General features: G+C 34.5%; 1 protein-coding gene across 1 annotated transcript in view; it reads right to left on the minus strand.

The window, feature by feature from the left end:
* Positions 1-244: 244 nt before the first annotated feature.
* UBR3 (ubiquitin protein ligase E3 component n-recognin 3) overlaps positions 245-15,748 on the minus strand; it is a 199,405-nt gene continuing 183,901 nt past the window's right edge. Inside the window, exons 35-40 of the mRNA XM_052658353.1 lie at positions 9,098-9,205; positions 8,842-8,967; positions 5,869-6,048; positions 3,706-3,915; positions 2,970-3,109; positions 245-2,663 (exon numbers count right to left, since the gene is read on the minus strand). Of these exons, the coding sequence (XP_052514313.1) occupies positions 2,546-2,663; positions 2,970-3,109; positions 3,706-3,915; positions 5,869-6,048; positions 8,842-8,967; positions 9,098-9,205 (882 nt within the window). The 3' untranslated portion in view covers positions 245-2,545. The remainder of the gene's footprint in view (positions 2,664-2,969; positions 3,110-3,705; positions 3,916-5,868; positions 6,049-8,841; positions 8,968-9,097; positions 9,206-15,748) is intronic.

Below are 15,748 nucleotides of genomic sequence, written 5' to 3' on the forward strand. Positions count from 1 at the left end.
CCATTTTCTGCTTCTAAAAACACATACTGTACTAGCAAAGGTTTTACATTAGTTATGAGACACAGAGGAACAGGAACTAGCTCTGTAAATAAAAGGTTAATGGAAAAGCAAACCCTTTATATTAATTCCACTTTACAGCAACTATTAGTTATGATTGCTTTTATCTTTTCATTTATGCTCACTCACATATATTATTGTCAATATCTTTGAAAAAATAAAAACATGTAAGAATAAGCATGTTAAGGACCTTTCACAAACCAAGTGACAGTAGGTTTTTATTAACATATCTTACAATGTTGATTATTCCTAGTTTTGTAATTTCTGCTTAATTATAAAGATTGATTTAGCTTCTACAGTAATGTACTGTATTTAAATGATCATTCATACAAGATATCACACCAGGACATTTTCTTGAATAATATACACACATCACTCTACCTTGGACCTGTTATTTTTAAAAGTAGGTTTATAAATGGGACTTATAAAAGTTATGGGGGAAAAATTAAGGTTCTAGTTTAGCAGCATGCATGTATGTAATTCAAGTACAATTTTCAACCAAGTGCTTTTTAAAATTTAACTGGTGACTAATTCACCAATATCAAAATAAACACTATCAAATACCCAAATTTTAATGTTAAGGCTAATATTTTCACTTCACATCCATATGCACAACCATAAAACATTCCATTTTAAACATGTAGTAATCAAAGTCTGAATACATTATACCATGTATATATAGCATCAGAGTTTCAAACTGTAGAATTATCCAAGTTCATGAATCCTGTAACAGTATTTACTAGAGATGTAAATTAGCATTGTGTTCTTCAATCACACTTACAAATGGTCTGGTATCCATAATGACCAATGCAAAAAATATGACAGGCTGAACTTATGATACAGTATTTTAAAAAGTAGCAATGTGTTGGAAAGGATAGCTACTTAATTAAACAGAATCATTCTAGTCTTTCAGAAAGTTATCTTAATATTTTGGAAATGTATATAAAAATAGCAAGCTATTTCCATGTGTTTTATTGTAGGTTCATAGGTAATCTTTTGATTTTTTGAACATACTTGAATATTTACTGTTCTATTTCAATGCAAGGCCATCATTTAAAGTCCATTTTTATATCCTGTAATATCATGTCATTCAACAATTTTTAGAACACAGATCTGTGATTTTATTTTACCATTAGATGTTTTTTAGTTTATTTTTACACATAAAAATGTAATTTTATATAACAAGCCATGGAAGTCCAAAGTACCAGGAATTGCTTGATAGTACTATATATATTAAATAATCATCAAATTATTGAATCATTTGGAAGAAAAATTGTGGCAGCAATATATAACATGCTTTTCTGTAATCTTCCTTCTCTAAGTACAGAGTAGGTTTTAGCTCAATCATTTCCATTCTTACTGACTTAAAAATCCTACAAACATAAACTGCTTTTCACAGCAGCTTCAAACAAGAATGCAGGTGTACAGCTCACTCATGAGGATCATCACCACTGAGCCTTTTTTTTTTTTTTCCCTTTTAGGAATCCAAGCAGAAATAACAATGATTACACTGCACAAATACAATACAGATGAACCTCTTGAGCTGATAAGGAAAGTTCCAAAACTATGCTCCATTTGTGGGGAAGGTCACAGCTTTTTTCCAATCCAATCATTTAAACAAAAACTTGGTTGGTAATAAAAGGTGGGCATGCACATAATCAAAATCTGCCATGTGTATGTTCTTAAAACTTCTGATTTTATAATAAAATCTATTTGCTATTACCTCAAGTAATTTATCCAAGTGAAATGGCAAATTTTGATTTTTAGGGACTCCCCCAACCACACAAATGCCCCCCTAAATGTACTGTATTATATTAACAGCAGCTATCTACTTATTTTACAACTATTTCAATTATTTACCTGGGGAGAATATTTATGAAATTCCTGAGAATGAATTAAGTTTTTCAGCAAAGCCTTAAACTTTTAACAGATTCCTCACAATAAGAAAAAATTGTAAAGTTCTACTATTAGACCAACTTTTACTATACAATATTTCACATAAATCATGTTTTACATTTTTTTCTAATTACATACAGCAAAAATCTCAAATCAACATAAGAATGGCAGGGGGAAAGGATGCATTATGTTTAGCAGATGCAAATTAAAACACACAGATAAAAGGAGCAGTAAAACTTTAAATAAATCACATCCACTCTAAATATCAATGAAAAGCAGATATGCACTGTTGGGAGAATCATTTTAAAATGATTTTGTCAACAAGTTGTGCTTCTTGTTAATTGTGGACTTAAACAAAAAAAGGACCACTAAAGAATGGTTTAACTTGTTACTTGTTATGCTCTCCAGATATTAAAAAAAAAAAATTATTATACCATTAATGTGATTACCAAGCACCTAATTTTGGAAAGGCTTTATAATGTATGTTTTCTTTTTTTCCCTCAGCAAAAGCGTTAATCCCCCAAATTAAGTTAAAGCTTATTGTTGATAAATTCTTAATGAAAATGATATAATGCAATGCCAAGGTGGTGAGTCACAGCCCATTGTAATGTGGACCCCATCTTTTATTGATGTGATCAAAAGTATGAGAAATCCACTGTTGTTCAAGAACTTTGTATCTTTCTTTACAAATGTAAAGAGGCTTGCCTCGCCTAGAATGAAAAGAAAAAAAAAGCATTAAAATAATATAATACAATGAAGCTTTCACACACATTTTAAAAAACAGATTCTCTATGGCAAAAATCTCACCTAGGAAATTGGTTTATTTTCTATTTCCTTTACATCATATGGGGAAAATATCTCCCCAAATAGAAACAGCTCTAAATTAATGACCGCCAGAATTTCTTAAAATAAAGAATAATTTTTATTATCAACACAATTACAAAGCCAGGAATGGCACATTATTCTTACTGGCCAAAGTTGAATAAACCACAAGGATATATCTATGAACATCTAACCTAAGATCTCGGTCTTCCTCTCCATGAGCATCCAAATACACAGAACCCCAGAGGCAGAAGCGGTGGCCTCGAATGATGATAATCACTGATGCATTGATCAAAAGGAAAATCCCTGTTCCAGCACCACAGTTCTGAGAATGCTAAAAAATAAAAAAAAATGTAAATGGACTTCACAAGAAAAGAAAATGAACGATGCCTTGTCTTCTAAATAATACAGAAATATTAAAATTTTTTAAAATCAGATTTCATCTAAGTTAAACTTATAATCTGTTTCTTAATCCTTTATCAACAATACATTAGGAAGAATTTGGATAAGGATTACCTAGGAAATCAATTAAGAGCTAACCTAAATCTAATTCAGAGGCCAGTGTCTATAACAGCATATCTAAGGGCTGTTCCACAACATAACATCTAAACATATGTTTCATTAAAGGGCAGGAGAGGGGAGCAGGGAGAGGAACTGGAGCTGCACTTATGAAAGGTTTGACTCATAAAAAACTGTAAGTGGGTTTTGTTGTTGTTGTTGTTGTGTTTTTACCCTTCTATAGGATGTAAAACAACAACAAAATCAAGATCCTTATATGTATCATGTATTTAACTCAAAGAATAAATTTTAAGTTGGTTTGACCATATTTTTGTATGTAATACACACTACAGTGTATGTAATACAAACCACATTTCCATGTGATATGAAATTTGAATTTCCATAAATTTTATACTATTTACTCTTGCTTACCAATACACATTCACAGTAACTTTGTTGCTTGCAGCAAAGTCCTTTCAGGCATACAAAAGTACCACAAACAAGGCAAACAGCAGGGTCTTTAGGAACCTTGGTGCAGACACTACAGGTTTTTCTGTGGTAGTACTGGAAAATGGTGTTATAATTTTCAGGCAACTGTAGAAGGTGTGGCAATTTCCATTTTGACTCTTGGATAAGCAATGCCTAAAACATTATTCAAAAATATTCATTAGTTCTATGTATTTAAGTTACTTATACAAAATATTTGTTTTTTAAAGGCTGTTTTCTTTTTTTTTTTTTTTAAGAAACCTGTCTCCAAGAATGTGGCTTTTTTTTTTATTAACACTCTTGCCATTTCCGTTTTACAAAAGATTAAAATAGTCCTTCAACAATTACCATTCTCTATTTTACTATATTCTATTTTAATTTAAGTCCCTTTGTGGCACCAGTGGTAAAGAACCCGTCTGCCAATGCAGGAGACATAATAAAGAGACGCAGGTTTGGTCCCCGGGTGGAAAGATCCCCTGGAGAAGAGAAGTGAATGGCTATCTACTCCAGTATTCTTGCCTGGAGAATCCCATGGACAGAGGAGCCTAGCGGGCTACAGCCCATGGGTCACAAAGAGTAAGACAAGACTGAGCAACTAATACTTTCACGCTTTCTCAATTACTACATGATATAAATTTTAAATTAAGCACCCTAGAACATTTAAATTTCTTATTACTTTAAAAGAAAAATACGAAATATAACTAAGGATGCAAGGAAAATATATGTAGATGTATTTGTTTTTAAATATTCTTGATGCATAATTTTAAACAGTTACACATTTTTCAAAACTAAGTTTTGGACCTTTCTTAGATAAGCAAAAGGACACTTGTGGCTCAAATGGTTAACAATCTGCCTGCAATGCAGGAGATTCGAGTGTGATCAAACAATTCATTGGCTTTTTCTTTTGGGGAAGATCATGGTTATAGTTTACGTTTCTATTTCAGTACTTTATAATCTGGAGTTTCTTTTCTAGAAGATGAAAAATCTTACACCTCAAGCTGTTAAGAGCTTTTGTATCTGTCAGTGCTAGGGCTATAATTCTTTTCAGAAATTTTGTCAGGAAGTATGAAAAAAAATAACAAATCAGTTAAATTTCCCTATAGGATATTTTGTTCATTTTTTTGTAGTTATATAAAAATACTGGAAATAGCATTTATGTTTTTTTCTAAATGCTACTTCCTTAACACTTAAAACAGATAAAATGTAGTATGAATCTATATTTTAAGAAACTGTATAGAGGTTGGCAATTCACCTGGTGATCTTCTCACAGTACTGACAGCCACAATACATCTTAATCAATGTAATAACCGAGTAGCTGGCTTGGTGTTCATCAGTAAGTACATGGATAAAGTGGCCATGGAAGCAAGGATAAGTACAATATACGTGTTAACAATATGCATTTGCCATACTGAGTGCCCAACTCTTGACTCCAAAAACTGCATATCCTGTAATGAGCTGATTAAATATGGAACCCTTTCAGCAGTGGAAAGAACAGCAATTTGTCCTCACTGACCTTGATACTTACCTAGATTAGGTCGTAAATTGCCCAGCAGCATACACCACATGGTCTCTAGTCAAAGGATTTTATACAGAAAGACGTAAGGCAAGAGGTGGATGTCTATGAATTAATTGATCTTAACTGGTAGTCAGTCACCTGAAAAACTCATTGGTCTTTTAATAATCAACTACTTTGCTGATGAATTTTTAGATGGTACCAACTGAAGAAAACACCTATAGAATGAGGTATATGGTCCTACAGAATGAGGTATATGAGCTAAACAAGCACCAGTACATAAGGGTGATTGCTCCCTTATAGATGGAATGCACAGATTTGGGAACCAGGGAGTGCCATCTCTCATAATTAGACCTAAGATTTTGGTCTTTAGTTTTTTGCCTGATACTCTGGATTCTTCTGTGGTTTTAGTACTGTCATAAGGAAACTGTGTACTATCCTCCATCAAGGGACATCTTAGCAGTTCTACTGAATTAAAAACTAAATGTCTTTGACCATTCTAGGTTCCCTAGACCATTAGGAAGTATGAATTAAGTATTCTCTTACCTATTAACATATCACCACTATAGCAAGTGAGTGTAACTCTTTTTACATACCTTTCCTTGTTCAGCATGTCTTTCAGTAAATGAATTTATCTCAAAACACCACTGAGATATAATATCAAATGCTGGAACTGGCCAATCCAGACAGGAGGCACTGATGAATGGATGTTCTGTTTGGTAGAATGTTGGCAGAAGTCCCAGGCAGCTGGAAAGAACTGAAAATTCTTCTTCTTCCTTTTAGATATAAAACAGAAAATTCTCAAGACATTTCTCATGAGCATTTCCCACTACAGATACTTTGTCATTCTCATCAATTACTTTTGGATAGTATGAAAACTTTCTTAACTGATTCAACTAAATAAAGTAAAGGGAGTAAGAGGAGCAAAGAAAGAAAAAGGATCCAAGCTGTTATAGCCAATATTCCCATAATATTTCTCTTTGAAATTTAACTCCTAAGTACCATAGCATCTGCTTCATGTATACATTTACATATATTGAAAGTAGCAGTCAGTTATCTGTAGACTATCTGACAGTCTATAGAATCTAGCTACCCTAGGGAGGCAAATGTTAATATGGAGCAAAAGGACAGTGACTTTTGGTTAAAAAGACATAGACTGTCAGTGTGGATAAAGAAGAATAGTGAAAACATGGAATTCACAATAGTAGATAGTGCTCTGCAGTCTCTGAAGGGATCTGCAGACATGGTCTCAGGCCCCCTGGTGAGTCATGCTCTTCCACATAGTTATATTCCTCGCCAGTTATATTCCTAGCCCTGGTGCCTTTATTCCTAGGCTTCTTTATCTGAGGCCTCGGGCAGGGGTCACTTTGACACTTCTGCCAAGGCCACCTTATGAAGGGAAAAAGGTGAAACCCTGAAGAAACTTATCCCCACTCTGACTCAGTACCAGTACTTTCCACTCCAGCCCGGACCCCCGCACCCCTTCTCCACCTCAGAGTTCATAACACTGAAAGAGCCTTCTGTTTGAGACTCTCTTAACATCTGTGCTGATCCATTTGACCCTAAACTGGTACACCATTTCATTCTATGAGGTGATGAATGAGGAATCAGCATTTTCCCTGGTTTTAGCCTCTTGCTTATACTATCATGGTAAGTGATTTAAAGGCTTAACTCTTTCACCTGTGGCTTGCAGCTTTAATCAGCCAGTCCAATACCTAGCAACTCAGTTCTCTCTCCCAGCTTAGCTGAGCTCCTGACATTTAAGTGTATCCATCTTACAGATCTTTGCAAAGAATCAGATTTTGAACCCATTGATGGTCTACGGCCATATCACCCTGAACGTGCCCCATCTTGTCTGAACTCATTGATTTTCTCTACTGTTTCACTACTATGTCATTGATTTCTGATCTGATTTTTGTAATTTTTTTTAACTTGCTTTGGATTTAATTTGCTCTATTTCTTTTTTCATGAAGTAAAAATTTAGATAAATGATTTTAGACCTTTCTTCTTTCCAAATGTAAGTATTTGAAGCTGTATCTATCCAAGAAATATTTTAGTGGCATTTCACAATTTTGCTATGCTGTGTTTTCATTTTCACTCAGTTTAAATGTTCTCTCGTTTCCATGTGATTTCTACTTTGATATTTAAGTTATTTAGAAGTATACTACTTAATTCTCACATATTTGCGGATTTATATATTTCTTTCTGTTATTGATTTTCTAATTTAATTCTGTGTGGTAAGAAAATTGTTCTATGATTTCAATTCTTTTAAATTTATTGTTACTTGCTTTATGGCTTGGCATATGGTATATTCTAGTTAATGGGCCAGGTGCATTTTTAAAAATATGCATTCTGTTATTACTGTCAGGTGAAGTATCCTATAGATGTCAGTTATATCAAGTTGAGTAACAGTATGGTGCAAGTCTTATTTATCCCAGTTGATTTTCTGTCTATTTGTTATTGATTACTAAGAAAGAACACTGAAGCTTGCAGCTGTAATTGTGGACTGTCTATTTCTTCTTTCAATTCTGTCAATTTTTATGTAATTTGAGGTTCTGTTGTTTCATGCATATATACTTAGAACTGTTCTATCTTCCTGCTGTATTGATTTAAAAAAAATGAATCCAAACTATTTAATGCAATGGTCAATTATTTAAGAGAGAAGGAATAATCAACGGCTTAATTCTGCTATACTGCATGCAGGCTTCAAAGACCGTAAATATGATAAGTGACTTAACTCTCACAGAAAATTCCCTGAAAATGAATGACAAATAATGACAGGGTCATAATCCTATAAACACAGCTTGATTTACTTACCTTCCGGTTTCCTACTTTCTTTTCCACTTTCTTGCCTACTCACTGACCCACAGTTTTATAAAATAGATTAAATCAGTAATCATTCATTCAAATTTTAATTGGCTACAAATTGAATATTTTTAAATTCTAAAATTACATAAATGCCATCAGATCTTTAAACAGCCAGCTTGCTGGTCAACATAATACCCTTTAAAAAGGACATTAAAAGCCAGTGATGATTAGTGATAAATTTATCAATATGAATACCATCTTTTGTTCAAGGGATTTATTATCACAGATCTAATCAAAAACTCCTCTAACATAAAATATTAGTAATATTACCATAAAAATGGGTGGATACTAACAAATAAAAAATTAACAGTAATAGTAAATATTCTAAATATCTACTCCTTTTGAGTTGGAGTAACATATTCTTGTATTGGGGGTTTCCCTGGTGGCTCGGCAGTAAAGAATCTGCCTGCAATGCAAGAGACCTGGGTTTGATCCCTGAGTGGGGAAGATCCCCTGGAGAAGGGAATGGTTACCCACTACAGTATTCTTGACTGGAGAATTCCATGGACAGAGGAGCCTGGCAGGCTACAGATCACGGGGTCACAAGCAGTTAGACACGACTGAGTGACCTAACACTTTCACCTTCATCTTTGTATGGCAGTTCTGGATATTGATATAAGCATAATATTGGATCAGTATATTTTTAAAAATTAGTTAATTGTTTAAAAAAAAGGTTCCCTACTCTCTATCCAAACTTATACCTGGCAGCTAGGTAAATCTTCCCCAAAAAGGTGGTGCTGAAGAAGGCTGGTGATTCTGAGAAACGGTAAGCAGAAGTCCTGTAAGTATTTTTCCATGGATTCAGGAGACCAAGCAACAGGGATAATCTAAAGTTAAAAAAGAAAATCAGAACAATTCATTCTATTAATGTAACAGACATAGCTTAAAAAGTCCTGTTCATAATGTCAAGGAAATCTACATTTTTAAATAACCACTACATCTGGTTGTAGAGCATACCGTTGCGCACTCCTGAGTCCCTTCTTCATGGTATAACTTTCCTTTAGACAGTTCACTTATCACAAAGCTCAATAACACTTCATAAGACTTTTCTGCATCACAAGTATTCTGGAAAAATTAAAAAGTAATTTCATTAGTCACTGAAAATTACAAAAACATTGACATTGGAAAGAATACTTTTTAATGAGTATAATCATGACTATATTACTTCTCAAGCATGTAAAGTTCACTTTCTCAAAATCTGTGTACAACAGCACACCTCTGGATTCACAATGAAATCAGGTAGGGGATTAAAGCTATTCCAATACTTCCTTGGAATATAAGTTACATAATATATGTGTAAATGAACATATCTAAGTCATATCTTTTGTCCCAGTAATTCTCACTCCTGGAAATTCTTTCCTAATAAAATAATCTCAAAAGAAAAAAATAACTTTATGCCCATGACAATCACCAAAGCATTATAACAGTGGAAAATTAGAAATGACTAACAAAAGGAAGCAGTTACCTAAATTATGACATATCAGACTATTTTATAGGCAGCAAATATAACAAATTTGAGCTACATAAAAAAGTGTTTATGGTGTGATATGAAAAAAGCTAACAGAAGTTATCGTTATAATGATACAATTGTTATAATGATACAAATCATATATGCATGAAATATAATATGGACCCCAAATTATTTTCTTTTACAAGTTTTCTCAAATTCCTCGAGTAGAACTTGTTAAAACAATTTAATATAAAAATAAACAGGACCATATGTTTATTACAAAATTACAGATAACATTAAATAACAGTCTACAAATTAAATAAGCTTAACGACTATACTTTTTATAAGAAAGGAAAAATAATGGCTATTAATAAATTTATTTCAATAATGCTTTTCACATAAAGAAATGTACTTTTTACATTCACTGAAGTATTAAAAGGTGTTGCAAATTACTGTAAAGTATAAATTACAATAAAAGTAATAACTTGGTTGTGATGTTATTTATTCTGTTCATTAACTACATTTTTAAAATAGTAAAATATAAGAACTGAGCAAGCACTGTGGGATATACGTTTATCCTGTATTTTTAAGATGCTGATAGGACCACAGAATTTATCATATGATGATACATCCTTTCTCACATGTTACTGTGCTCTCTTCAACTAGACTATAAATTCCAAAATGTCAGAAACTATGCTTTATATCTTCTACGTCACCATTAACATAACAAAAATCTGAGTAATAAACACTTGCTGGCTAACTGATAGGATTCATTTTCGTAGTGGAGTTTTTGACCTTGGAACCCAACTGGATGTCTCTCTTTTTATAATCAATTATTTACATTATCTTTAATTACCCCTCTGCTTTCTGCTATGTTGCAGCCATGTAGTATTATCATGTCTTGATAAACTATAAAAGTCTCTGATGCAGCAACTGCTATCCTGACATCATGTGACCCACTTCACCCTTGCCTAATTAATCAACAGGATTACTGATCACTTGCCAAATATGTGATTTGTAGTTTACATATAATTTGCAAGAATCTATATTGCACTGGATATCAAAACAGCGACATATTATGTTTTTAGAATTGATTTAATAAGAGTAGTTCTTGAATAAGCAACTCAAAAGAAAACACTACCACAATTTTGTGTTTTGTTAATCAATGCGACATATTTAATGTTGTGAATATATACAAGACAGCCTTAAAGTCTAATTCAAAACGCACTCCTTGGAGCAAAAGATTTATAGAGCCTAAAAACAGAAATGTATTTCAAGTAAAATACTTTCCTACTTAGGGGGAAAATATTCCCCCCACCAATGATACTCATATCATCGAAGCAAGTTATTGAGTGATAACTAGCTTTTAAATTATTATCAGAATCATTTTAAGTATTGTTTTTCAAACAAGAAATAATGTATCAGATCAGAAAGTCAAATATAATGTAGTAGTCATTGTTTTGTATTGAGAACTCCCTCACAAGAAGAGTATTAGGTAAGAAAATAACTTTATTTCATGCATAAGAAGTCTTAGGAAATCATATTTTACATCAGCAATATCTGAATAAAGCAAAGAGTAGGCTCTTTGGTAAAGCTAAGAAGATAAGCTTTAATAAGTAAAGCTTTAATTTTCTAAGAAGTAAAGCTTAAGAAGAGGATTTCTGAGACCATGGATGAAAGACCTAGGATCATGATCAGAAGAATCCTGTGAGAGAAGTGGCAAATGTATGTGAATTAAAGAAAGAAAATAATTTAAGGGTTGAGAGATGCAACAGATGTTTTGCTGGGTAGATGCTTTGTTTAAATTATAGTGCTTCTTAACTTTTGGGGGTGACAGGCCCTTTGAATATATGCTAGATGCTATGGTCCTAGACCCAAAAGCAAATCAAAGGGAAAGAAGCCCAGACTAAGAAATCCTGGTATAAATACTCTTAACAGAAATCCCACTAACCAAAACAACACAATTTATACTGATTGTAATAATCATTTTTTCCCCAACTAAACCTCATTATCAAATTAACTCTAAACTCTCTTTGAAAAATACACAGGTGCTATGTATTTACCAGATTAGGTCTGTTTTTCATTGGAATTATCATACTTGACGATAAGGAATTACAAGGATGAAATGAGTAAGTGAGATTCAATGAAGAAAGAAAAGAAGGAAGAGACTAAAAGAGGAAAGAAGAGCTAAAGAAAGAAGGACATCTTTTAAAAGAGGAATGAACAATACAAAATAATAACAGAAATCACAGTGATATCTCATTATTCATAAATATTACTGCTGCTGTAATTGACAGTCCTGTAGATATACAGGATTATTGGCTTTTCCTACCATAGATCAGAGCATAAATGCTTAGATCTATGGTAGGAAAAGCCAATAATGTGGCAAACCAACCTACGGAATATTGCAATTTTTTGTTTTCATTCACTAAAGCAATTTATAGGACTATAAATTTCTAATTTATGTTCTGATAAGAATCTGCTCCATATTAAAGGTTTTATTAAGCATTTTTAAAAACAGCTAACAATGATCAAATTGAGAAAGAAAACTGACAGAACAGTTACCTAAATTACTTCGTGTTCCTTTCATCATAGATTTACAATTGTCTAATTTTCTGTCAGTACGTCTCATTTTTGGATAAGGCAATGGCACCCCACTCCAGTACTCTTGCTTGGAAAATCCCATGGACGGAGGAGCCTGGTAGGCTGCAGTCCATGGGTCGATAAAAGTCGGACATGACTGAGCGACTTCACTTTCACTTTTCACCTTCATGCAATGGAGAAGGAAATGACAACCCACTCCAGTATTCTTGCCTGGAACATCCCATGGACAGAGGAGCCTGGTGGGCTGCCGTCTATGGGGTCGCACAGAGTTGGACATGACTGAAGTGACTTAGCAGCAGCAGCAGGTCTCATTTTAGAGAAAACTCAGATGAACAGATTTAGAACCAAATTATATCAGAAAATGTTTAAATTTATACTTTTTCATGATTAGAAAACTTACTGAAAAAAAATTTAAACAATGGCACAGCATCAGTTCAGTTCAGTTCAGTTCCTCAGTTGTGTCCGACTCTGTGACCCCATGAATCGCAGCATGCCAGGCCTCCCTGTCCATCACCAACTCCTGGAATTCACTCAGACTCGCATTCATCAAGTCAGTGATGCCATCCAGCCATCTCATCCTCTGTCGTCCCCTTTTCCTCCTGCCCCCAATCCCTCCCAGCATCAGAGTCTTTTCCAATGAGTCAACTCTTCCCATGAGGTGGCCAAAAGTACTGGAGTTTCAGCTTCAGCATCAGTCCTTCCAAAGAAATCCCAGGGCTGATCTCCTTGCAGTCCAAGGGAATCTCAAGAGTCTTCTCCAACACCACAATTCAAAAGCATCAATTCTTCGGCCCTCAGCCTTCTTCACAGTCCAACTCTCACATCCATACATGACCACAGGAAAAACCATAGCCTTGACTAGACGGACCTTTGCCTTTTCTAAAACCAGCTTGAACATCAGGAAGTTCACGGTTCACGTATTGCTGAAGCCTGGCTTGGAGTATTTTGAGCATTACTTTACTAGCATGTGAGATGAGTCCAATTGTGAAGTAGTTTGAGCATTCTTTGGCATTGCCTTCATAGAAACCTGTTATATCTGATTTGAATATAAATAATCCAAAATATCAGATTAGAGTACATTTAGGGAAACAAAAATATTTAGAAGAAAGGAAGAACTTCAGGAGGCAAAATTATCCAAGAATCAGCTAGAAGAAAGAAGGAAAAACTGCTGAAGGACAAGACAGAAACTCATTTTTGTTATTTAGGAATTTTAAAAAGAATTTTAGAAACAGAGGGGCCTTTATATATCATATGTTATAAACGTCTCATTTACCTATGAGAAGGTTGAGGTTCTCATAGTTTTATGTCTTGAACATAAAAGTAGTATCTCTTTTCAGTGGCAGAAGCTTAGCCTAGTACTCAGGTTCAGTGTCCAACAACCAGTATTTCTAAATTAAGATATAACAAACTTTGCGATGATACCACAGTAAATTTCTGGATATATCATCATGATTTGGGAAGACTAATGATAAAAGCGAAGGTTATATTGAATATATTTCATGTATCTATAACTGGTTTTCTCTTCTTTAATACAAGTAGATATGATTTTAACAGAAACTTTTCAATGTGATTTAAAACTTCTCTAAAAGTCTATAAATCAGCTAAAAATACTTCTTTTAAAAAAGAGTCTACAGAACAAAGAAAAGTTTCAATTTTCACTACACTTATTATTTTTTCCTTCCAACTTTCCCAAATAAACAAGGAAGCAGGTCGCAAGAGTGAGACACAACTTAGCGACTGAGCATGCGTTCTTATTTCACCTGTGTCTAAATCACACTACTCACTCAGTTTTTGGTTCAACAGTACACATCTCATTTGTCTTCAAGCCATTGAAAATACTTACATTTAACTAAACTTGCACAATTTTTCTAGATTGTTCAGATAATTCTTAAACATGGGGAAAAAGTAGTTTTTAAAAAGGTATAACTCCAGGGGAGGGATCCCAAAGAAAGGCAATGCCAAAGAATGCTCAAACTACTGCACAACTGCATTCATCTCACACACTAGTAAACTAACGCTCAAAATTCCTCAAGCCAGGCTTCAACAGTACGTGAACCATGAACTTCCAGATATTCAAGCTGGATTTAGAAAAGGCAAAGGAGCCAGAGATCAAATTGCCAACATCCGTTGGATAACGAAAAAGCAAGAGAGTTCCAGAAAAACATCTACTTCTGCTTTATTGACTATGCCAAAGCCTTTGATTGTGTGGATCACAACAAACTGTGGAAATTCTGAAAGAGATGGGAATACCAGATCACCTGACCTTCCTCCTGAGAAATCTGTATGCAGGTCAGGAATCAATGGTTAGAAGTGGACACAGAACAACAGACTGGTTCTAAATCGGGAAAGGAGTATATCAAGGCTGTATATTGTCACCCTGCTTATTCAACTTATATGCAGAGTACATCATGATAAATGCCAGGTTGGATGTAGCACAAGCTAGAATCAAGATTGCCAAGAGAAATATCAATAACCTCAGATATGCAGATGACACCACCCTTATGGCAGAAAGTGAAGAAGAACTAAAAAGCCTCTTGATGAAAGTGAAAGAGAGTGAAAAAGTTGGCTTAAAACTCAACATTCAAAAACTAAGATCATAGCATCTGGTCCCATCACTTCATGGCAAATAGATGGGGAAACAGTGGAAACAGTAAGAGACTTTATTTTTTGGGCTCCAGAATCACTGCAGATGGTGACTGCAGCCTTGAAATTAAAAGACGCCTGCTCCTTGGAACTAAAGTTATGACCAACCTAGACAGCATACTAAAAAGCAGAGACATTACTTTGCCAACAAAGGTCCGTCTAGTCAAAGCTATGGTTTTTCCAGTGGTCATGTATGGATGTGAGAGTTGGACTATAAATAAAGCTGAGCACCAAAGAATTGATGCTTTTGAACTGTGGTGTTGGAGAAGACTCTTGAGAGTCCTCAGACTGCAAGGAGATCCAACCAGTACATTCTGAAGGAAATCAGTCCTAAGTACTCATTGGAAGGACTGATGCTGAAGCTGAAACTGAAACTCCAATCCTTTGGCTACCTGATGCAAAGAACTGACTCATTGGAGAAGACCCAAACGCTGGGAAAGATTGATGGCGGGAGGAGAAGGGGATGTCAGAGGATGAAATGGTTGGATGGCATCACCGACTCAACGGACATGAGTTTGAGTAAACTCTGGGAGTTGGCAATGGACAGGGAGGCCTGGCGTGCTGCAATCCATGGGGTTGCAAAGAGTGGGACATGACTGAGCGACTAGACTCTACTGAACTCCAGAGGATCTTCCAGACCCAGGGACAGAACTTGCATCCCCTGTGTCTCCTGCATTGCAGGTGGACTCTTTACCCTCTGAGCCAGAGGGGAAGCCCCAAGAAAGGGAAGGATTTTTGAATCTAGAAGTAGTGAGTCAAAAGTGATTTTTGGATTGTGACTGGGAATGAGGCAAGGAGAAGAAAAGATGACAGGTAAATAAAACAATTAGGCCTACATACATTTTATTACTTGCCAACTGTGATGATGTAAGTTTTATAACTTCTGTAAGTTTAAGGCTGGCATCAAAAGC

Source organism: Budorcas taxicolor, chromosome 2 (genome assembly GCF_023091745.1).
Source record: "Budorcas taxicolor isolate Tak-1 chromosome 2, Takin1.1, whole genome shotgun sequence".
Classification (NCBI taxonomy): Eukaryota; Metazoa; Chordata; class Mammalia; order Artiodactyla; family Bovidae; genus Budorcas; species Budorcas taxicolor.